The sequence below is a fragment of the Rhyacophila brunnea genome, unplaced genomic scaffold, assembly GCF_057557595.1.
Source record: "Rhyacophila brunnea isolate RB1 unplaced genomic scaffold, BYU_Rbru_1.0 scaffold_10, whole genome shotgun sequence".
NCBI classification, from domain to species: Eukaryota; Metazoa; Arthropoda; class Insecta; order Trichoptera; family Rhyacophilidae; genus Rhyacophila; species Rhyacophila brunnea.
This window is the reverse complement of record NW_028232752.1, coordinates 15,528,659-15,552,826: the sequence shown is the minus strand read 5'-3', so window position 1 is coordinate 15,552,826 and position 24,168 is coordinate 15,528,659. Positions and strand designations below refer to the sequence as shown.

General features: G+C 34.6%; 3 protein-coding genes across 3 annotated transcripts in view; all 3 read left to right on the top strand.

Moving 5' to 3' along the window:
* The window catches only part of LOC147078930 (trypsin-1-like), a 68,495-nt gene that overhangs the window by 36,285 nt on the left and 8,042 nt on the right, over positions 1–24,168 (top strand). The window lies entirely within an intron of this gene.
* On the top strand, positions 1,099–4,866 carry LOC147078932 (trypsin-1-like). Its single transcript, XM_085951414.1, has 4 exons — positions 1,099–1,149; positions 1,478–1,667; positions 2,452–2,701; positions 4,417–4,866. The coding sequence occupies exons 1-4, from the start codon at positions 1,104–1,106 to the stop codon at positions 4,708–4,710; spliced, it is 780 nt and encodes a 259-aa protein (XP_085807540.1). The 5' UTR covers positions 1,099–1,103; the 3' UTR covers positions 4,711–4,866.
* LOC147078931 (trypsin-1-like) lies at positions 7,855–22,893 on the top strand. The gene is made up of 4 exons (XM_085955605.1): positions 7,855–7,960; positions 18,352–18,541; positions 20,640–20,889; positions 22,029–22,893. Exons 1-4 carry the CDS (start codon positions 7,855–7,857, stop codon positions 22,320–22,322), a joined length of 840 nt encoding a protein of 279 aa, XP_085811731.1. The 3' UTR covers positions 22,323–22,893.

The following is a 24,168-nucleotide window of genomic DNA, read 5'->3' as shown; positions in this document are numbered from 1 at the left end:
CATATTATTTAAAAAATCCAGTTTTGAGATAATCGCAAAATACCATCAGAACACTGTTTTTTGTAATTAAAAGAAATGTATTGTAGAAAGGTAACTTCCTTGAATATTAAGACGACACATCAGTGAAACGGCAAATAATTTTCAACTATAGGCGCGACGAAATTTTGGACTCGCTGGCATTCCGTGTGCGAACGTCGAGGTGTGAATACGTCAATTTGTTTCGTGATGGCGACGGGGGTATTAATTCTTAAATCGCGTAAAGATGACTAAAAACGTTACCAATTTACTTGAAAAAGAAAACATGTCAATGAATATATATTATTATTGTTACTAATATAAAAATAAACAGAACATTAAATAGACGCACGTTGGATTCATGTGACAAATTATATTTCGTTCGGCATGCGTCATTTGCACACGCGACCCGCAATCCGCGTCGCCTAGCCACGATCTGTTTAGACCATGCCTCAACTGAGGTATAGCCTTAATGAGTGAGTGACACGATTTGCATTTTCAATATTTTTAAATATATATAATACTCTTAAGGCTGCAGACATAATACTGCATACTGTGAGTAACAGAGCTCCCTGATTGGTTAGAAAGGGCTTGGTGACAGAAATCATATTATTCATTGAATAATGTGAGTTATGACACCAACAGTCAACTTTGTCAACGATTTTCACATGGCTTAAAATGACTTTTGATACTCAACGATTTTTATTTATATATTGATTCTAGACGACTCATTATTATATTCGTTCAGATTCAGATGAAAGATTGTCTGACTATTAACTTAAGTACTGACGCTGGATTAAGACATTAAACCTTACTACTGAACTAATAAGTAATAAAAATTTATTAATTAATTTAAAAGAATATTCCAGCTGTTTTCGGAATTACCAGAAATAATTTAATGGGTTTTTGTCTTCCCCGGAAAAAAGATAAAAGATTATATTATCAAAATTTATCGATGATAATAATATGTGCATTTATCAAGATATAGATAATATGAATCATATAATATAGGTACCTAATCAGATTAATACGTATTTGATTACTTATATATTATATGACAGTAAATTATCAGCAGCTATCATATCAAGATGTTCCGTCTTACGGTGATTGCTAGTTTCCTGGTCTTCGCGAATGGTAAGTAAAATATTTTTTAGGTGATTTGTTGAATATTTTTATAAAGTGTGAATTCAATTGTGAAAATATACTTCGATTGAATAAATCGTCAATAATTTTTTTGACAAACAATGTGAATCAAAGTGTGTTATGTTGATATTTTAAAGAAGTGTAGGTACTCTAATATCTTATTGCGTAACGAGCGCAAAAAGATTGAAGAATTCTTGTATATTAGTGTATACGATTTTTTGCATTTTCCGCGTTAAGAAATTATGGAAACTAAGAAAAATATTCTTTTGTCGACGATGTTCAAGGTGTGAAATACTTAAAAACATGACTCAATTTTTAGGCGCCGTCCTTTCTCCATTCCCCAAGCTCGATGGAAAGATTGTCGGTGGATCCCCTACTGATATCACGGACGTTCCTTACCAAGTAGCCCTGCTCATAGACCGAAAAGGATCTGGTAACTTCTTACAGGCCTGCGGAGGATCTATCATCAGTCATAGTGTCATTCTTACAGCTGCCCACTGCACCGATAGGTAAATCAATGATTATTTTAGCATTGAAAGTTATCTATTACAATAATTTCAAGATATAACGTTTTAACTATACATCAAAGTTAAGTGTGTCCTCTCCTCTCCTTTCTTGTGTCCTTAAGGGGGGACATGCTCAGCGTAGGTCAAAATGGTTCTATTTTCAAAGCATGATCCTGGACATACCTTAAACGTTGTAGATAATCTATTTATATAATTTTGAAGCCTTATTATCCTTTATATTTATTTTAAACATTTGATGACACTTGAATGGTCAAAAACATAGCTTATAATTAGTATCATTAGAATTATCTTCAAATGTGTTAATCTTGCCCATTTTTTGAATAATAAAATGCCTAATTCTTGTGAAATTTGGGATCATAGAGATTATCAATATAATTTTTTATCGTAAATATTTCACTATAATAATGTCGATATAAATTATACGGATGGTTTTATAAATGCGTTTAAAAATTAATAAACGTAAAAAATCTTAACAGCACTGCACATTTATGTACTCAAATATGACTATATTCTAAAACATTAGAGCGAGAGGTTTAAAAGAATAACATTTTATGTAATAAGAATACTTTATGCAGTCATCAAATGTTTAAAATAAATATAAAGGATAATAAGGCTTCAAAATTATATAAATAGATTATCTACAACGTTTAAGGAGTGTCCAGGATCATGCTTTGAAAATCGAAAAAAGCTCCATTTTGACCCACGCTGAGCACGTCCGCCCTTAAATTTCAGATATTATATTGTGAATAATTTCATTATCTTCCAGAACCATCGCTCTTCAATGGAGAGTTCGAGCAGGATCTACCACCCACAACGACGGCGGCCAAGTGATCCAGGTCACCAGAATCGTGCAGCACTCAGGCTTTAGCTCTCGTTTTGATAATGATATTAGTTTACTATTCATGGCGACTGCTTTAACCTTTGGGCCTGGTGTAGGTATCATCACGCTTCCCGGTCAAGGAGCTACTGTATCAGATGGGTCTGCAGCACTTACTACTGGATGGGGATATCTCTCAGTAAGTTTAGTCTATTAAATTTGATATTATGATACGTTAGTCAAAATATAGAGTTATAGAATGTCCTGACTGAGTACAGAATGGTGCACGATATTATTATTAATGCCGTTTTTTATTGTCTCGTGGAAATCTTCTCTTCATTGACTAAGCACAGAAGTCTTATTTTACATCGATTGAGTTTTGAATTTATTTAATTTATTAAAAGTATTGCAGTATTCAATAATTAATCATGACAATTCTGAGATATTTCTCCATATTCTTATATCCAACTATATCAAATAATTATTACTGATGTAGCGAAAAATAGTTAAAAGAAAAAGTGAACGTCCATAATATACTTAATCTGACTCTGACGAAAATAGTGATTTAATGTAGGTAATTGGATGGTTTCGGACTTCTATAAAGTAACCAGACGACATTGAAATTGTTACGGAGAATCTCACCCTATCTTGCAGGCGGATTACAGCATAAAAACATAACGTGGAAGGATGCATAAAGACTGGTGAACTGCTTGTATTATTGGATTCAAAGTTTTCTAAAAAACTGTTTTTAAAAATTCCATTAAACCACTATTCTTTCATATTATATTCTCCATCACTGAACGGTTTCCATTTTTAGAGATTATGTTTGAGGCAAAATAACAAGCAGTTATATTATTTGAACGACTGTCGATAATTAATTTCCTATGGTTTGTTGATTGAATATGTTTATATTTAATTTCCCGATCCCAAGGACCTACCTATGCAATTGTATATTTACATTAATCGTAATGATTATTCTTGAAAAAGATTTTCTTGCTATTTTGTATCATTGCGATTTGTCATTTATGCATGAATTTCGTCGGTTCCGTTTGCGCATCGATTGGTAAACATAAAAAAAGCCGTAAAAATACGCATGGCTATGTCATCATTATTTTTTAATATTATATATAACTACGAAGATACTTATATATTTATTTGTAATTTTTTTTTATAAAAAAAAACATTTCATAAATATGTAGGTAAATATAAAATAATATGAATTTCTTTTCTCTTCAAAATGAAACATTTGCATGCCATTCAAAATCATCTCGCGTGTCACTAGTGGCACGCGTACCATAGGTTTTCCATCCCTGGACTACCGCGTCGTGGGGCCCAGGGGCCTTATGTTATAACTTGTGACATGAAGTCACCCGACGACATGACGTAATTGTGACGTAACCTCAATACACGCATCGAAGCAAGCCGCCCAAGCACACGGCTCACCATAGATATTATTATTATGCTGAAACACCTATTTGTGTATGGGAACAATGAATAACGCCAGCATTTGAGTAGCGTCAATTTTTCGAATGCTATTATCACTCCTTTAGTACGTCACAATGATGTCATATGACGTCATGTCGACCGGGCAACTTCAACTCGCAAGTTCAACATAAGGCCCCAGGTTCGAATCCTGGGTCTGGAAAGTACACATATTGATTTTCAATAAATGTATGAGTCAGAGTATTGACCTAATAGGTTGAGCAATTGGCTGACGTCCACTTGTCGTAAAAACAAATTCTGTTAATACTAACCTCCACGCTGTGGAGGCCCATAATATTATGATCTTATTAGGATCGGACATGGTTGAAAAAAATTAATATATAATACCTTATAAGATAATAATTCATGTCTAGCTTAACGTGTGTGTATTTTTGGGTGTCTATACAAGATTTTTGTTATTTAATTCAACAGGACGGAGGCAGCCAGCCGACCAACTTGTACAAGGTCATCATTCCAATTGTGAACCAAGAGCAGTGTATCAAAGCATACGCTGGATTCAACGTCATCACTAGTAACATGATCTGCGCCGGTCGTCTGGGAGTCGGAGGTCAAGATGCCTGCCAAGGCGACTCTGGTGGCCCACTCACAGTTGGCGGAGTCCTCATTGGAATCACGTCATGGGGTAGAGGATGCGCTCAACCTGACTCTCCAGGAGTCTGGACGAGAGTACCTGCCTTCAGAAACTGGATTAATAGAAACATGTAAATCTATTATTTTACTTTCTATAATGTACAATATCACCATATTAGGTACCTAATATAATTTAATATCTATTATGTACTTAACAAATCTCCAACATTTTGATATACTAATATTTAATGTTTATTTGTAATAAATGTATTTTATACCCTTTAACGAGTCAGGGTTTTTTTATTTCCACACAACTTTCTCCTTCACACTCATCTCTTTAAAGTTTTTTGGGAGTTGCAATTAGGGAATCCAATCCCGAGACAACATTTTAATCCTTGGCGCACCCCTCCCCTTTATTTCATTAAATAATAGACACATTTTTAAATAGTCAAAAATGTACTAATACAAAAATGACAAAAATATAATAATATATAAATAAACAAGGTTGTTATATTATTATATTCATTTTTAAATTAGATAATTTGTCATGCAATGAATGTGTTTGTTTATTAGCACAAAGTGTTATTTTTCTACTAAACGGGATCGATATTTGGATTTCATTGCAGCTAATGCAGAAAATCCTGTTTCGCATAAATATATTGTTACAAATGGTAGCAGTACTTTACTTACAACTTGCATTGCTTTTCTTGACAAAATATTAATTATTCACTTCACTTCGATTCAACCAAAATTGAGCTAGGGTTTTTGTTTCAATGAATTATCGCATGATAATTCTATCAATTTTTTCCTTTTCAATAGTAGTCAATCCAAATACATCATCGTTCATTGACAAATGGATTCTATCATGGGACCCACATCCTGAAGCGAGCCCCCAGGCCAGGATCTTTGGCAGGCTCACCTACCTAAGGCTAAGGACAGTGTGGTGCTCTAAAGTAGTGTTTCCTAAATTATACACGGGAGTTATCATTTAAGTACCTATATCAATCATCATATATGTAATACATCAAATATCAACGCACAACCACATATTTAAAATATTTAATGGCCCTGCAACGAAGTAGTGCCGCAGGCGAATTTTTTAATATTAATAAAATAATGTGAATAAGTGAATTAGCAAACTATCCAAGAACTCAGTAAATAGAATTTTGTTTGCTTCAATATATCTGGCGCAAAAATCATAAGTGGAAACATGGCAAACTTATTTTTTTTGTAATTTTGATTTCCAAAGCCCTTTTTTTATGAATGCCTTCCCTTTGTCTTTTTAAATCAGTGAATGCATTAGTGGTTCTTGCATTGATCTATTTACTCTTTTTTTTTTTTTAATTTCAACAAAATAGACAAGTTTAACTAAAAAATTATCGTTTCTAAACAAATTTGCCTCAAATTACAATATTATGATTTGACACTTTTATTTCATTTTTTCACAAGATAGCCAGAGCGCTTCACAATAGTATAGAAGTGAGGTATAATGAAATTAGTCTCCATCTTCAGACAGGTTTACAAAAAACCTTTTATAGGGTTGTATTTTTTATCTAGTTTATAACTAGCGGCCGTTTTATAAACTATACATTTGCAAACTGAAAACCTGTGGGTACATTAATTGCGTTAAACTTTTCGCGCCTCCCTTTGCAACACTCCGCACCTTCCAGTTTGGAAATCGCTGGTGTAACGATTGGTAGGTAGAACAAATTATTGTTTTGTAGTAATATGTTAATTATTCAATACATACATATGTATCGAACAGTGGCGGCTCTAGCTTAAGGGTACGTAGGAACCATCTCCACATCGTTATCATGTCAAAAATACATGTCCAATATTTTTATCATTGTCATAATATACATACTTAATTATGTGATTAAATGAACTATTTATTTTCTTTTATCCATCTAAACCCGTTGCAATTTTATAAAGATATTTATTATTATTATACGAATAAATTAAGCAATGTTTATAAATTAGGAAATAGCATAATGATGATGACGTGGTATTAAAATAATTAATTAAATTAAATACGCCTACAAATTAAGAAATCTATGGCGTCTATTTTTCGCTGACGGATCACTCAGTCCCATCCCGTCGCCGCAGTACAAATCTCATTCTACAAAGGATGTGAATACATTAGCGTTGGTATAAGCGTACTGGGGAGCGAATCAAATGACCACTAGGTGAGTAAAAACGCTCGCTGTATGCCATTGTTCAAAACTGATAATGGTAAGTCTATAATAATAATTATTATTAATTAAGTTAATATTTTTAAGCACGATTTTTAGATGTGATTAAGAAACGACTCAGCTAATCATAATATTTATTCTGAAAAATCACCTATTTCCTCGTTAATAAAATCATAAGAAGCTTCGCACATAATGTATACTATGAGAAAGTAGGTAGGTATGTATATTGAATAATTAATGGATAAGCCCCACCATCTAGAAAGTCAAGAGCCGCCACTGATCGAAACACAATTTAAGGAGGTACTTCACGTGTATTTGCTTTAATAAAAGTATTTTATATTGAAATCCCATGCAAAAGATGTTTAATTGTTTATTTTTTTACAATAAGATGAGGACTGCATTATGTGTGATTAGACGTACAGTATGGATAAAACAGTCGCCATCAATAACCGTGAATATAAATCAATATTGACAATTTGATTGATTGATTTAAAATAAATTAAAAACGTAGGCAGAGTAATAATTTTGAATGTGTGTTATCTTTATTTTAAATGAATCACTGATACGCAGTATTGAATAAATGAAAATGTTATTTTGAAAGATATAGATATATATAAATAGGAACATGATTTGAGTTACCCCATCTCCACCCGCCATGTATATGCAGCCGCGGTTTGTGCACGCCACCTTTCATAACGCTATAAACGTATCAGAATGAAAAGATTTTAGTGCCACACTTCCTTGTCCCGAAGCGATGCTGCACGGGACTGATGTAGCCACCATGCACCTTATTGCTTAAAGAAAGAGTTTTAGAAACTAAAAAGAATCGTTAATAACAAATGTTTTCTGCATCCGTGTACTGAAACTCTTGAAGTCTTGGAGTCGACAGTGATGAATCTAAGGAGCGATCGGAATTATTCCGTCCTCCATATGACGCAGCAGATTTTACAAATGCCTCGAAATTGGCCTTGGTTGAAATCACGTCGGCGTGGCCAATCGGGCCCGTGTGTGGACGGACCCTGGCAAACAGCTCCACTCGGTCGGACCCCATCAACGGACGGTCCCAGAGGACGTGTTCAGCGTCTTGATGGTTGTGCCCGCATGTGCATTCCGGGCCATGTGCTATCAAACGAAAACCATGCAGCTTGGCTGCGAAATCAAAATGGCCGGTCAGGAACTGGCTTACCCAATGTGTTGGTCTTAGTTGTCTCATCTGAAGCCTTCAGGGCACATTTGAAAAAAAAACAGATACGTTTGTCGTCCCTTGGTGGGTACACACATAATTTGAAAACATATACCCACTAGATTTGTTTAAAATTACGACGACCGACGGGATTTGAACCTGCAACCACTGGATTCGAGAAAATGTGCTTTTTCCAATTAAACTACGGGCATCCCACTTAATTACGACGACTTTAACTAGTGGGTAGTTCTAAGTTTAAATGTTTGTCAAAGTGCGTAAATAATGTTGACTATCGGTTTTCCTATATGAAATCAAGGTAGGTATCTTGTTAAATGCCTTAATTACTAACCGACGTTCGGATCTCTCTAAAGTGTAAGTAGGTACGTTATAACTACAACCAACAAAGATCTGGAGATCGAGGAAAATATTTTGAAAGATTGTTTTGCACTGTTTCAAAATTTTTGGCAAAGCTTTCTGATCTTTGTCCAAGTGCATTTAAGCTCAAATTATTGTTTTGTTGACGACTCAAGTAACGAAAATTACAGAATAACTATTCCCAAAACCTTATGGTATGTATTACATGAAATAACAATATATTTGATAAAGTAAAGTTTACTATATTTTTTTAAATGAAATGTTATATGTAGGCAAGGGACATCAACAGGCGCAATTTGCTGTCGCATCAGCCGTAAAACACGGCTGTAAATGTCATCCATATAAAACCGATATTGTGGCTCAGTGTCCGTGTGTTTTCAGATAGAAGTAAGTGCCAACAAGTGCGACCCACTTATACACTTAACTAAATGTAGATCTCTGAAGGCACTAAGTTAAATTTTAAGTTACGTCAACAATTTTATCCGATAAGACTTGAATAATATTTATCTTTATCACACTTCGTATTTATTGTACGCAAAATTATCAACTGATTTTTCAGTAAAGAAAATTTTCAAAAGACATTCAATAAATATTTTTTTAAAGGTTTTGGAACCAGTTGAAATTACTGAAATTTATTTTATTGTTCCAAAAGGTGCAATGTCCTATGTGAATACCTACTTAATATGTTTTTATAGTAAGCGGCACGAAATGTTGTGGGCCTAAATTTCAACATAACATATGTGTAAGTACCTACAACCGAATTTATTTAGACTTTCGTCATTCATATCGTTCACTATATTGTGCAAAATATTTTTACATGATCTGTTTATTGGAATTATTCTTCTAATCTTCTAAACGATTATATGAAGCGAATGGCTAACAAAATATTCCTGTATTTAAAATGAAAAGATCTTTGCGTTGTCAAAAATTCCTTTAGTCAAACGGTTACTTTCCAATTGCCTTTCTACAAGGTATGCTCACTTTTCACTCTTTTTTATCTCGTAAGTCACTCGTCTTCTGCTCTTGAAACATTTATGCCTGTTATCACGAGGGATGGTTTCTAATCCCGGCGTCCCAAAAAGTAAAATTTATATGTGCCTGTCAATTACCTACGTGGTCGCAGCCATGACATATTCGGTGTCGGAACTGTTACCTCAAGTCAAGCATATCAGCACCATTAGCGAGGGGTGCAAGGCTAATAAATGCGTTCACTAAAAACATATACATTTTTAATGATGTACTTTGCATTTTGTTTTTGAAATTTTATTTCATAGTATTAAATTGTTTTTTATTATTATTATTATTTTCTTCTCTCTTGTGAGAGTAATATTTGTTATAATATAATCTAAATCTCATGCTGTGAACGTCCTGAATATTGATTTGTTTTGTCCACAATATTTTGTTTTCTTAAATAAATAAATAAAATGCTTTGTTTAGAAGTAGATATTATATAGAAAGGTATAACGAGAATTATAAACTAAAAATTTTTTTATTTAACGAATAATTCACAAGATTTAAAAACGTAATATTGTATATTGAACATACATACTTAGGAAACAGATAAATGCATATTCAATAGAATATGCTATCTGAACCCAACATAATTGCGACGAAATTTACTCACAATACTGAAATTTCGCTAATATTAGAGACTATGGGTTTGAATCAGTGTACAAATAATACTCACCTTCATTGTCTGTTACCATATTTATTTTCAAGATTTTTTCTAATATGTATGTTTCAAACGTGTTTCTGAATTATATATAAACTAAGAAATAAATATTAATTTATTCTTTATCACAAAATATATAGAATATTATTTGTCGAATAAATACGTATAAGTATAATTAAAACACGATAGCTATCGATTATTGTCAACGCCATCTTATCAATTTATTCCATATTTTATTAGTAATACGAAAATTATGTTAAATGGTTTGAATAATGGGTTAGTACCTAGAAAAGCTTTATTTAGCCAATATTAGATTATTTAGGACATATTTTTTTTAGTACGTTGCTCATACATACTATTATTAAAACGTATTGTGTTTATTATAATTGTTAAGTATTCAACAATATTTTTATGGAATAGTTTTGTTGTTAATCTTATAGTGCCTCTAAAAAATAATTGACAAAGGGAAGCACTGAATATGATAGATATCAGTGACGAAGGGTGAAGGTAGGCTGTTAAAATTCGACATAAATAGTGCACACTAAAATTTGATCATCATACTTATTTGTTTTCATTGAACTAAGAATACAATTTGCAGATGGTGCTGGTTGTTTTTAAAAATCAATTAAACCTTGCATAAATCAAACCATAATAGTTTAGGTATGGTGTGGGCGATACAACAAAATAATGCAAAATTTTTAAGCATAATTCCCTTTTGTTTTCGTTGAATTAAGAATACGTATTACCCTGCCTAGCCAAACTATAATCAATAAAAAATATTCTTCTATCTATAAAATATCTAACACGATCTATGGTTTAATGGCATAATTTTAGATATTTTATAGATAATCGAATATTTTTTCTACTATGTCTTGGATTAGGCAGGTCTAATTAATTTTTAAAAACTATCAAACACTATCTACACATTGTAGTCTTAGTTCAATGAAAACAAATACGTTTGACTGACAAAGTTAAGTGTGCACTATTTATGTCAAATTTTAAGAGCCTACTTCCACCCTTTGCCACTGAAAAATATTTATTTTTCAATTATAAGAATCACCTATATATTTCAAGGTTTCTGTGCATTTTAAATAGCTAATAATTACTGCTCTAGTTATTGTGTTTATTAAAAAAACTATTTTATTTCAAATATAATATTATATTGTTTACAATATTGAGAAAGTTATGCTATGAAATGAATCAAGTAAGCACTAAGAGCTTGTCTAGATGGTGGGTGTCTCGCCGCCATTCGCCGCGAGTGCATGCGGACAGCTCAATGAGGTCACCTGTATTTCGACCGCACGCGAGAAATAACACGCGGCGATTACATGTGGACGGCTCAATGAAGTCACATGTACCTAGATTAGGTGCGAGTTATTACGCGCGTGTCAAATCGCGCCATCTGGACAAGGCAAAAGAAATTTATGTGCGTTTAAGAGCATACATAAGTGAAACGGCAAATATTTTTCAACAGTAGGTGGGACGAAATTTTGCATCGTCGCCAAACGCCGAGCGGCATTCGAGGTGAGAGCACGTAATTTTTTTTTGTGATGTCGTCATAAGAATATAAATTATTATATTGTGTAAAGATGACTAAAAAAAGTTATGCCTGTACTCGAAAAAGCAAACATGTCAAAGAATGTATTATTATTATTATTATTACTAATATAACAATAAACAAAACAGTAAATGGACGCATGTTGAATTTTTATGACGAATTATGTTTCGTTCGGTACGCGTCATTAGCACAATCCGCACGTCGCATAGTTAGTTACGATCTTTTTAGACCATGGCTCAGCTGAGGTATAGCCTTAAAATAATGATACAAGCTTATTAGAGTTTTATACAGAATGAATTAATTTCGTTAAATAATGTTATTATTGGAGAATTATAAAGATATATAATTATTTTGTTTTATTCAGAAAGGCTACGGCGTAGAGGCTCTACGTTCTACGGAAATTAAAATAGTATAGGATATAAATGAAAATATTAGTTAGTGTTGCAAATCGTTATGTATTTTTATATAAGTTTCTAAACATATTTTTGTTAATTTATTGCTACGAATTTAAAAACCTATCGGAACAACTTGGGTGCCCAGAGAATTATTAAAATGTATTTTCTCTGTCCGTGTACAGATACCTATACACAACCGACAACACCTCAGATAAATATACTCACTAAAAAAAATCATATTTCAAAAAATTCGATGCTCGACGGGGTTTGAAACCGTATAGCCACTGGTATCGAGCCAACGGTGCATTAACCAATTATGTTATTAGTTTCCTATATAATTACGACAATTTAAACTAGTAGATCATACATGTAATGCTTATCAAATTGCATCATTATTGACTATCGGTTTTTGTGTATTACATCAAGGAATATTAATTACCTTACTTATTAATTATTACAAGTTATCTATGTCCAATATATTGAATGTTTCGTTCTCAAAATCTTGTGAATTATTCGTTGAATAAAAGAAATGGTTTATTAAAGATACATATATATTAATCCACTTTTATATAATGTTAAATTCAAACTTTAAATTTACATAAATAACAATTTTATTGTAATATAAATGTTACTCAAATGGAATAGTACAATACTTAAATCTATTAGAATTTATATCAATTTATTGTAGTTTTCATTAGTAAATAGCAACTCTTATACGACACACCATTTGCCCTCGTAGGGAGTTGTTTCGGGCACCTGGTGTTATTATTAAAGTGCACATTTATAAATATTTTTAGCTCCGCACATTGGTGAAATGCGACTTTTGAGTTTGAAAAAACATCTAGTGTTGCTAGCAACAAATCGCATGCATCTCGGGTTGCAGGTCGAAGTTGCCAGCATACCTACGAATTGGTTATTCCTATACCGGCTCGCCGGTCGCTGCATCCAGATATATATACGTTTCGAGAGGTTACTCGTAGCTGTCGCTAGGTGGATATGCGCGGTATTCATATACAACATCGGAGCGACATTCCTAGAAGGTTTGATTTATGGCTGTGTCGGCAGACGAGGCGAGTTTACATATTGTGCGAACCGGCTTAAAGGCTTGCAAAGGGATTGCAATACCGAATGAAAATACCAATACCACTATTTCGGTATTTCTTATTGAATACCGGTATTAATACCGGTATTCGTAAAATATTTAAAAAATATAAGTATCTACCAATAAATATAGATATAAAAATTTGCTTAAAATATTGATATTTCATAGAAAAAATATCTAAAAACGTACATATTATAAATATATAAACCATTAAAAATAGGTAAAGGTAAGATATGGTAGACATGTTGATATTAACAAATACTTAGTAATTTAATGATTGGCACTTTCTTCTTCGAATTATCTTTCAATAAATTTATATTATGAAGTGATCTGAGATGTGTATGTCCCCCACTGATAAATCCACCTTATGTTTTATTAGTTTATTGCACTTTTTACACTTACACGTCAAATGGCTACGGAAGTAAACTAGACATCGCGTAACCAGACAAAAAAATATACAGTCCTATTAAACCTTTTATGTCAGTTAATACAGTTTGTTTCCACTTTCAATACCAAATATATCGGTATTGTCCGATTTTTAAAACCGGTATTTCGGTATCGAAAAAGACTGAGATACCGGTTTTGAAATATTGGTGTTGCAATCCCTAGCGCTGCGGGATAACTACATACATTAGTTTCAAATTAGTGCCACAGGACCTACATCCAGCCCGCGGGCCAAAATTAACGAAACCTGTATTGATTGCTGATAAGTGTGATAAAAAATGATGACAGCGTTGATAATAGTGATATAATTACGTACATTGCTTATTGTCGACGGCTGATTTTTATCTTGTAACTACTTATTTAGACTGTTACCACATTGGCTAATTCTTATCTTTATCAACTTATTCACTATTTTCACTAAATACAATATTAAATTATAATGGACGCTAACAAAAACAAAAACCGATAAGTTTTTCTAGAGAAGTCAATAATTTCATATAAATATAGCGGTAAAAGATATACCCAACTTGTATTATAATTGTCATTCATCTCATAGTACTAATACTATGAATTGATATTATTTTATTAGTTTATCAATGAAACAAATTATCAAAAAGATCTGTAGTTTAATAGTTTCATTGATAGAAATCCTCGGTGTAGGTACTGTGTTGAGTAAATCTATGAACTATCATACCATCTCTGTTCTGGCAGGACACACAACTGGAGAATACTAGTTTTGAGTAATTTGACTTTGAAGTTGTTGAAAAGTTTGAAATAATGGTCTATCATATGAGTTTATTAAGTAATCGTAAAAAGGATGACTTTAAAATAAAGACTGTTAATTTATTAAGAAGGTTTCCAGACGGTAAAGTATGAAATAAGGAACATTTTGGTACTAACTCAATATGTCATTTTTTCGAATTAGTGTCTTCTGCCAGAACAGTGACGAATTACTATGTCGACTAATCGTATACTAAAGAGACATCGATATTAACATGTAGATTCACTAAGTAGGTGAAATAATTAATTCACTCATCCCTAGGAAAGTATGCTGCGAAGATACGACAAAAATAGTGCACATACTTGTTAGTTTTCATTGAATGTGTTTAGTTTTTATAATTCAATTAAGCCCTGTATATACCAAGCCACAATAGATAAAAACATTCTTCTATATTATGTAAAATATCTAAAAGTATTTGGGGATGAAGGTATTCGAGATGAATAGTTGTGTAGTGGATCAAGGCGAGCGTTTATCAGAATTATGAAGCAGCTCCATATGTATTTTTGTTAGATTGAAGTTTTTAGATCTATTTTGTCAAAAACTGAATGAAAATGTATCATACGTCAACAGAGAAAATATAGTTAAAATTTTCCGAGATTACCCAAGTTTTATTCTGAACCAATAATACCATCACATACCTGCAGGTAGGTACAATCAATTCGATATAATTACATAATATGATGCTGTGGTGCATTTGAATTTATTTGAAGCAAGTCCGCATGCAAATTCGTTATTTAATCAATATGTTAGTCTAACTAAACTCGGAAAAAAAACTGAATGAGAATTCATCGTAAGTTTAGAGAAAATACATTTTAAAAATTCTCTGGGTACCCAAATTGTTCTGATAGGTTTTTAAATTTGTAGCAACCAATGAACGAAAATATCTTGTAAAAACTTATATAAAAATATATAACGATGTACAACACTAACCATTTTTTTCATTTATATCCTATGGTACTATTTAAATTCCCGTAGATCGTAGAGCCTCTACGGCGTAGGCTTTCTAAATTCAACTAAATACAATATATTATTAAAATTTTAATTTATGCCTTTTTGATACATATGTTTTTATAATTCTCCAATAATAACATTATGTATTTCATTTATATATATTTATTCTGTATAAAACTCTAATATAACAATATTTTGTGGAGCATTTACACATAAAAGAGATAACACTACTTTATAATCCGAATTGATAACCTCTAAAGATTTGGATTTTTGATTATTATTATCAAATATTATTAAGATATACACAAATACAAGCGTGATTGAATCATTACATCAATATGTTCTGTCTTATTGTGATATCTTCTGTCATATTCTGCGCAAATGGTGAGCAAATATTATATTTACTCATATTCAACCAAATTATACTATTATATCAGTTTCTTTGTCTTCTTCTTTTCCCATGTGCGCTCCTGGTGGAGCATATGGACACTACGCAATGCCTCCTCTTTATCGCTCACAAGTGTTCTGTGTTCAGTGGCGGCTGTTCTAATACAGTGCAAGTGCACTGCACTCCCGATAGTTTTCTAAATCAAAACATCATAATATGTTTGTTATTTATGTCATTGTTTACTTATCAGCCCTTGGTTCTGGCAAAGCTTAGGCTGAAACAGATCCCCGGGGACGTCTTTGCCTTAGTTCAAAGCTACTTCAGCAATAGGGAGATAACCTACGACTCCGGCCCCAGCCTGATTCACAGGAGGACCACCATGGGGTGTCCCCAGGGCTCCGTCCTGGGACCCCTTCTGTGGAACATTCTGTTTGACGACGTTCTGTCCCTGCCACTGCCTCCGGGCTGCACGCTCGTTGCGTACGCCGACGACTTGCTCCTGCATGTTGGGGCGACCAGCCGACCGGCACTTGAGCGTGCAGCCACGGACGCCTTGGGCAGAATCCTTAATTGGGGGTTGCTGAACAAGCTGACCTTTGCCCCGAGCAAAACGGAAGCTGTCCTCCTCAGGGGTAGTTCTCGGGTCAACATAACTCGACGGCCGCCCACGGTTCGTTTTGGCCAGACCTCAGTGCGTTTCTCCGAAAGGGTTACGTATCTGGGAGTAATTCTTGATGACAAGCTGTCTTTCGTTCACCACGCCAAGACGGCCGTCTCTAATGCCAATTCGGCCTATCAGAGAATGGCCCGAATGGCGGGCAGCAATTGGGGACTTAAGCCTAGAGCCCTTAAGGTTGCATACGGCGCAATTTTCATGGGAATTGCCGGTTACGCCTCCAGCATTTGGCATTCTCGAGTAAACTCCTTAACTCTCGTGAGACGCGCACTATTAAGCGGGCAGCGACTTGCGCTGATCTCGCTTACCAAAGCCTACCGCACAACTTCTACTGACGCGCTTGCCGTACTCGCGGGGGTGCTACCCCTCGATCTGCACGTCCAAGTCAAAGGATCGATCACCCTCCTCTTGAGGGGGATCAGCACAATACTCGCCGGTGTCCATCTGACACCACCGCAGAGATCCGAGGACGTTCCTTACAGGAAGACTGTAAGTGACATTGTGTACAAGACCGCATTTGCGGCATGGCAGGCGAGGTGGACCGCCTCCCCCAAGGGGCGGCACACTTACCGTTTTTTTCCAGACGTATTCTGCAGGCACCAAACTAGAAGACTCCAACCTTCGCACTGGATTAGCCAGTTCCTCACCGGCCATGGCAACTTCGCCGCCAGACTCCACGAGTTTGGCTTGATAGTAGATGGGCCGGGTTGTACCTGCGGGCATGACCACCAAGATGTTGAACACATCCTCTGGGATTGCCCGCTTATGGAATTCGAACGAGCGGAGCTGTTTGCCAGGGTCCGTCCTCACACGGGCCCAATTGGTCATGGAGATCTGGTAGCAACCGAGGCCAACTTTGCGGCATTTGAGAAATTTGCAGCGTCGTATGGGGAGCGGGATAGTCCCGACTCTTCTGTAGACTCATCCATTTCAATTCGTGACACTCAGTATGCGGGTACACAAAGCGCTTAACGTCAGCGGACAGCAGAGCCAGTCCAAAAACAAACATTTTCTTTCTTAACTTTCTTCTTTCAGCACTACGGTGCATGGTTGCAGCATCAGTCCCGTGCGGCTCCGTCTCGGGATGGAATGAGCACTTAAAATCACTTCTTTCAGACACGTTTAAAGCGTCATAGAAAGCGGCCGTGCATATCCACGGTTGTGCATATATGACGGGTGGTGGTGGGCACTTTAACGTATGTTTACTTATCGCAATATAAGTGATATTAGAGTATTAAAAAGTAGTAGGGCAATTCCATTCATTTATTTGTTTTTCATTGATGTCATCGGAGTATATAAATAGCGATCTGCCACGATATTTTCTCACGCGATACTGCTTTAATTATTGATACCGATTGAATATTTTGTGTTAACTAAAATACTTGTCCGATCCGAATTCGTATCATCACCGCTTGTAGGTAACTGCGTATGTAATGCAGAATGATATGTGTTATCATAAATTTTGACAATTACAAAATTTAATGCGTTAGTTATAGACGTTAACCACCGACCGCCACTGGTTCTGACATCTACTGACAGCGTCCCGAAAATCCATCGTATATACTCTGTGGATAGTATTTAATGGTCTTCCAGTGCTTAAGAGCGTACTTCAGTGAAACGGCAAATAATTTTCAACAGTAGGTGCGACGAAATTTCTCACTAGTCGCCAATCGGAGACCGACAGCGAGGTGTCCGCACGTCAATTTGTTTTGTCATGGCGTCGGATGAAAATATTCTTAAATCGTATAAAGATGACTAAAAAACTTTACGTATGAACTTAAAAAAGAAAACATGTCAATGAATATACTAATATTATTAGTAATATAACGATAAACATAAAATTAACTGGATGCATGTTGGATTTTTATGACAAATTATAATTCGTTCGGCACGCGTCATTTGCACAATCCGCGCATCGCCTAGATACGATCTTTTTAGACCATGCCTTAACAGCCTTAAAGAAAATGAAGACCATGTTGAAACTGAAGAAGTTCAATGTCGTATCTGGACTTTAGATTACCTCTTAATTTACATAATCATTTTTTTTTTGATTTGTTAGGTGCTGTACTTTCTCCTGTTTCCGTAGTCAATGAGAGGATTGTCGGAGGAAATACAGTCGATATCAAAGAGGCTCCCTACCAAGTAGCCCTGCTCTTTGACAGAAGTGGTACAGGCAGCTTTGTCCATTCTTGCGGAGGGTCTATCCTCAGCCCTACCGTAATCGTCACAGCTGCTCATTGCATTGACGGGTAATACATATTTTTATATTTTTAATTCATTTATACTTCTATTTTTCATGCGAAAACAACTGGAAATTACAATATTAAATATTTCAGTGTACGGTTAGAAGTTTCTACCATTTCTTCATACTGTGCCATATCGATTATCGGACGTCATTGATGATTTTGGCTTTTTTATGAATACTTCTATGTTAGCTACTTTTACTGGAGCCAGGATAATTAACTACAATTTGAAAGCCTTTTAAAAATAATTATTATTACCTTTTTATATATTTTATCTTATTACTTATTACTGACGATGGCGTAACCAATTATAATCATTCCACCTGGAGCGATTCTGTGCTGATTGTTAATTCAGTCGCCTTCTTGATGATTTGGCTCCAAATAGAAGTCGCACACCTTACTGACCTCCTCGCTTTGATGATACCAGTGATCACTCTTCTCTCCTGACTGCTCAGATGCCTTTTAAATATGTGACCAAAGATCTGGAGAACGCGTGCGTTGCAAGTGGCCGAGAAACGATCTTCGATCCCAAGGTTTAGACATTTTTACGCCTCATCTTTTCCTATCGGATTCTCTAGTAGTCCAGGTTTCAACACCGTATAGCAGGGATGGCCAGTGCGTCGATCGCGGACATAATAATATATTATTGTACTATTTCTTGTTCAAACCAGTGAAAACTACTCGACGTTCCAGCTCTTACAATCCACTAGTTCTTATCTCCTCTCTTGTATATCATTATCAAGAAATACAGTCATGCGAAGAACAAAAGTAATGAGCTTAAACTTGGAAAAAATTCTACAGGGGCCCTGAGGGGGGCCCGGAGTAGCGAGTCGACCAGTTAAGTGAGAAAAACACAAATTTGCTCGAATAGTAAAAAAAGTCGCCTACGGCGCTGTTTTCTTCAACGGTTGTTCACATTTTAAATTACATGGCTGTGCGATGCAATTTGATATGGTATGATTATTGGTGTAATTAAATGATAATTCATGTGTAGAAATTATTTTCTTTATATTGTATTTTTCCTGGCGAAGGGTTGCATGTTATTTGGCTACCACAAGTATTCGATATATGGGTAAATTGTGTAACTATATCGAAATTACAATTAATGTGTACCTACTTATTTTTTTTAGAAGTGAAAGACATAATAATATTATATTATTGTCGTTAATTCGATTTTTTGTGTCGTTATTTTTTATCCTACATATAAATATCTGTTTTCAAAATACATAAATACTTACATATTTGAATTATATATATTTTTTTTATTATTCTCGCATGATATAATTACAAGTTGATATCAGTCGATCGCTATAAATAATTTTATCAACGAGTCGATCCTAGAATATAAAAGTGTGGCCACCCCTGCCGTATAGGAAGATTAAAAATATCAGCGTTTTAAAGAGTTTTTTTATTGGTATTGTGATCCTGCGATTTTTCCATATCTTGGTGGCAATTTTTCGCCTAATTTCCTTCGTGTCCGGTAACTTGTATGCAGTTCGCCGTATCACACTTCACCGTGAAATGTCGTATCCATCGTACAATACTGACATAAAATTATTTTCTATATATAACACGGTTTTACATGTAGCCAGCAGCAGAAAAAAAAATTGAAAATAACCGATATAATGGATTATTTGTTAGTTTAGATTACCATTCATGAATTCATGAATTTTTCCAAAACCAGCTATGAAAATTGAATTAATGTTCATACTGAATCTAATACATTGGAGGCCGTAGAGTCTACGGTCATCTCTTTCCGATAAGAAAGCTCACGGTGAAGTTTTACGTACAGTTTACGTGAAACCAATTTCTTTCTCGTGCCTTTTAAATCATTAAGACTTTAGCCGAGGTATATGAAGTAGCTCATTATATGTCCATACTGGTTTAGTCTACCAGTTAGGACAGGCTTATCAGTTCGATCATTAATTTAATCTTAGATTCATTAATGCTAATGCTCTATATATTGAGTTCATAGCCAATTGGATAAGCTAGGTGCTCCGTTTCGTTTCCTTAGTTTTCGCACACATGCGGCTGCACTCTTCACGGTGGCTCAGCGTCCAATGTTTCGAAATGAAATACATTTTATTATTTTGTTGACTTCCAGAACTCGTCCTATTCTATGGAAGATCCGCGCCGGTTCCAATATCCATACTGATGGTGGCCAAATAATCCAGGCTTCCCGATTCATTCAGCATTCCCACTACGATTATCGTTTCGACTGTGATATTGGCTTGATATTTGTTACAACTAAATTCATCCTCGGAAACAGGATTGCCATTATAGCCCTCCCTGAGCAAGGAGCTACCGTTCCTGATGATTCTGAAGCATTAGTCACCGGGTGGGGAACCGTCAACGTAAGTTAATATATTATTTGAATGCCAAAATATAGATACTCATTAGCGGGTGAAAGAATGCCATCACTAAAATATAGATTGTGATGAAGTATATTTTAGTGTGGTCAATGTGAAAGGTTTAGATTTCATTAAAAAATAACTGTATTTTCCATATAGTTATAGTTAAGTTTTTACATTATGTGCCATATGTGATCCTGTTGCCTTTCAGTTTCGACATGTATTTATGGTGCTGAATACTAATTTTAACTAAATACGCTTTGCAATTGAAACCCTATAAAATACCAAGATACTGAGCAATTACCATCTGATTTGACTAATTTTCACTGTAGATTTGTTTTTATGGTGCCGAATACTAACCTTAGAATATGTCTATGTTTCATGGTATATTTCATGCTTTTATATAAAAGTGCAAAATTCGTTGGATTTTTCGAGCAATACCACCGAAGTTTAGCGACTTTTTTATAGGCCTCTTCTGCGTTTAAAGCATTTTGTCCTGCTCATAGTTAATTCGGGGGGTTCCGGGTTCAATTTCCAGTGAGGTCACAAACCCTGGGTATTTGTGATTGTCTCTTTTTGATAACTAACTATAATTGGATCTCGTAGAATGTGAAAGCTTTCGAGATGTGGCTGTATAGACGCATCCTCAAAATTCCTTGGACTGACCGGGTGACAAATGTTGAAGTTCTCAATCGAATGGTGAAGGACCGAGAAGTTTTACGTAGTATCAAAACCAGGAAACTACAATACCTCGGCCGCATTATGAGAGGACAAAAATACAGCATTCCCCAACTTGTCATTCAAGTAAAGATCAATGGGAAGCGTAGCAGAGGACGGCGCCGCATTTCGTGGCTTAAGAACCTCCGTGATTGGTACGAGTACAGCTCCACCGAACTGTTCCGGGTAGCAGACGACCAAGATAAGATCGCTTTGATGGTGGCCGACCTCCGCTAGGGGATGGCACAATAAGAAGAAGAATGTTGTAGTGTTAAAAAATATTGAAAGAAAGAAGATATCATGATATTTTTGGGAATTTTTTTTTTGCACCTGTCAAATATTATCGTGGCTACAGTCATGTATTCTTTTGGATCAAAACCGTATTATATGTCAGTTTTATTAATATATTATGGTATTGTTAACAGGATGGAGGGCCATACTCAACTTATTTGTTAAAAGTAATGATTCCAATTGTCAACCAACAACTGTGTATTGACGCGTACTCAGGATTAAGTGAAGTCACCAGCAACATGATCTGCGCTGGTCGCATGGGAACCGGGGGTAAAGATGCTTGCAAAGGAGATGATGGCGGTCCTCTTGCAGTCAATGGAACGCTCATAGGAATCACGTCGTGGGGTAATGGCTGCGCTAAGGCAAACTACCCAAGAGTCTGGACCAGGGTATCGGCCTTCAGAAACTGGATCGATATTAATATGTAAATAGACAATGCATTGTTGTTTATATGGAGTGCCTACCAATTATGTATAATTAGGTTCTCTATAACCCACATATATATTTACAATTTGTAAGGGATATTTTACAATATATGTTTATATCTTTATTTGTAACCATTCCAAATTCAAAACGCATTATTTTTATATCCTCTCATTTAAAAAAAAAAACAATAGAAGGTACAAGTATTGTCACCTACATACTATCTACTCATTTTATAGAAGATTTACACACATCACATTTTCTTACATAGAGAGTCGTTCCGGACCACTGGTGTGATATTGAATAATGTAATATGTAGAGGTTTCGTATAACTCTACAAACTTACTGTCATATTGTTGTCTGTGGTCATTGATAGACCACCGATAACAACGCAACGATAATCAAACAGTTGTCTTCCGGCCTGTCAAAAATGCAGTCGACACACTCACTTGTCCGCGTATCCTTCTAAATTCGAAATTCAATCTACTTAATTCAACCAATATAAATGTGACAGTCATTTACTCTGTGCCGTGTTTATACTAAATTTATTCTATAATATAAAACCATGAAAATACTATCTGTGTGTCTTATTCATCACGTCCCGAAACACTTCATGTCACGCACATATCCGCAACCTTCAGAGCAGATATTTATAACATCGGGGGTAACATAATTACACATACATTCATCCCCCCGATAAATATTTTCTGAGTTAAAAAAATAAAAATCTTTAAAAAATAATATTGTTTGTCCATATTTTTTTCACCATTTTTGTCCATGCCTGCAGGTCTTTATATAAACATCGCACAGAGCCTCCAATAATCACTGAAATGTCAGATTTTTTACTCCTTCCCAGATAATACCAGCCTCCTTTGAAATGAAAAGTATGTGATTTTTTTAAATACAATAAAAGTAATTATTAAAGCTAATAATAATAGAAGAAATAGATTTGATAAGATATATGAATTTATCTTCAACTCTTGGATTTTTACTTATTCTGATTAAATTTCATGCAAGTCATTTTTCGGTACGTAGGTACTTAATCATAAACTCAAATACCAATTGATAATCTTGCATCCATTGTTAACAAAAATAATTACAAGATAAAAAGAACTTTTTATATAACACGTTTTTAAATTTTCTGTTCAATCATATAAACTTGACAATTATACTATGTATTAATAAAACCTTTTTATTGTACTTGATAGAAATACTGAATAAATATTATAGAATACAGAAACATCATTTCGACATTTCATATTGATTTCCATAGTAACGCACGTATGTATTAATAATTTAGATGCTAGGACTCACTTAGCAACCAATAATAGTGTGTAGTAAATATTACTTTTAACGATTTTTTTTCCGAAACATACAAAACAGAATTAACTGAAAATGAATTCAATTCTGCCTAAAAGTATTAAAACAATGCATTGTCGTCGTGTTCTGATATATTCTAAAAGTTTCAAATGTCTAGCTAGTCGGGAAGTTAGTTAAAAATCTTGGAAAAACAAGTAAAAATTTGTACTGCACAAGAAAAAATCTGTACCGGATAAACAAGAATGCGAGCTAATAAAAACGTGGTAAAAAATATATACGATTAGATGGCGCTTGAAAGACAAAAATATATTTAAAAACAATTATTAATATTAAAATTGCACGTCGTAGAAACTGACACGTCTCATAAGTGTAATCATTTAGCCTGCAGCCTACCATGCAGTCATCAAATGTATAAAATAAATATAAAGGATAATACGGCTTCAAAATTATATAAATAGATTATCTACGACGTTTAAAGAATGTCCAGGCTTATGCTCTGAAAATACCATTAAATCTCCATTTTGACCTATC

Coding starts and splice junctions, on each gene's coding strand:
- LOC147078932 (XM_085951414.1), top strand. CDS start 1,104: ATGTTCCGTCTTACGGTGATTGCTAGTTTCCTGGTCTTCGCGAATG. Junction 1,150..1,477: donor TTTCCTGGTCTTCGCGAATG/GTAAGTAAAATA, acceptor CTCAATTTTTAG/GCGCCGTCCTTTCTCCATTC. Junction 1,668..2,451: donor GCTGCCCACTGCACCGATAG/GTAAATCAATGA, acceptor ATTATCTTCCAG/AACCATCGCTCTTCAATGGA.
- LOC147078931 (XM_085955605.1), top strand. CDS start 7,855: ATGGTTGTGCCCGCATGTGCATTCCGGGCCATGTGCTATCAAACGAAA. Junction 7,961..18,351: donor GGAACTGGCTTACCCAATGT/GTTGGTCTTAGT, acceptor TTGATTTGTTAG/GTGCTGTACTTTCTCCTGTT. Junction 18,542..20,639: donor GCTGCTCATTGCATTGACGG/GTAATACATATT, acceptor GTTGACTTCCAG/AACTCGTCCTATTCTATGGA.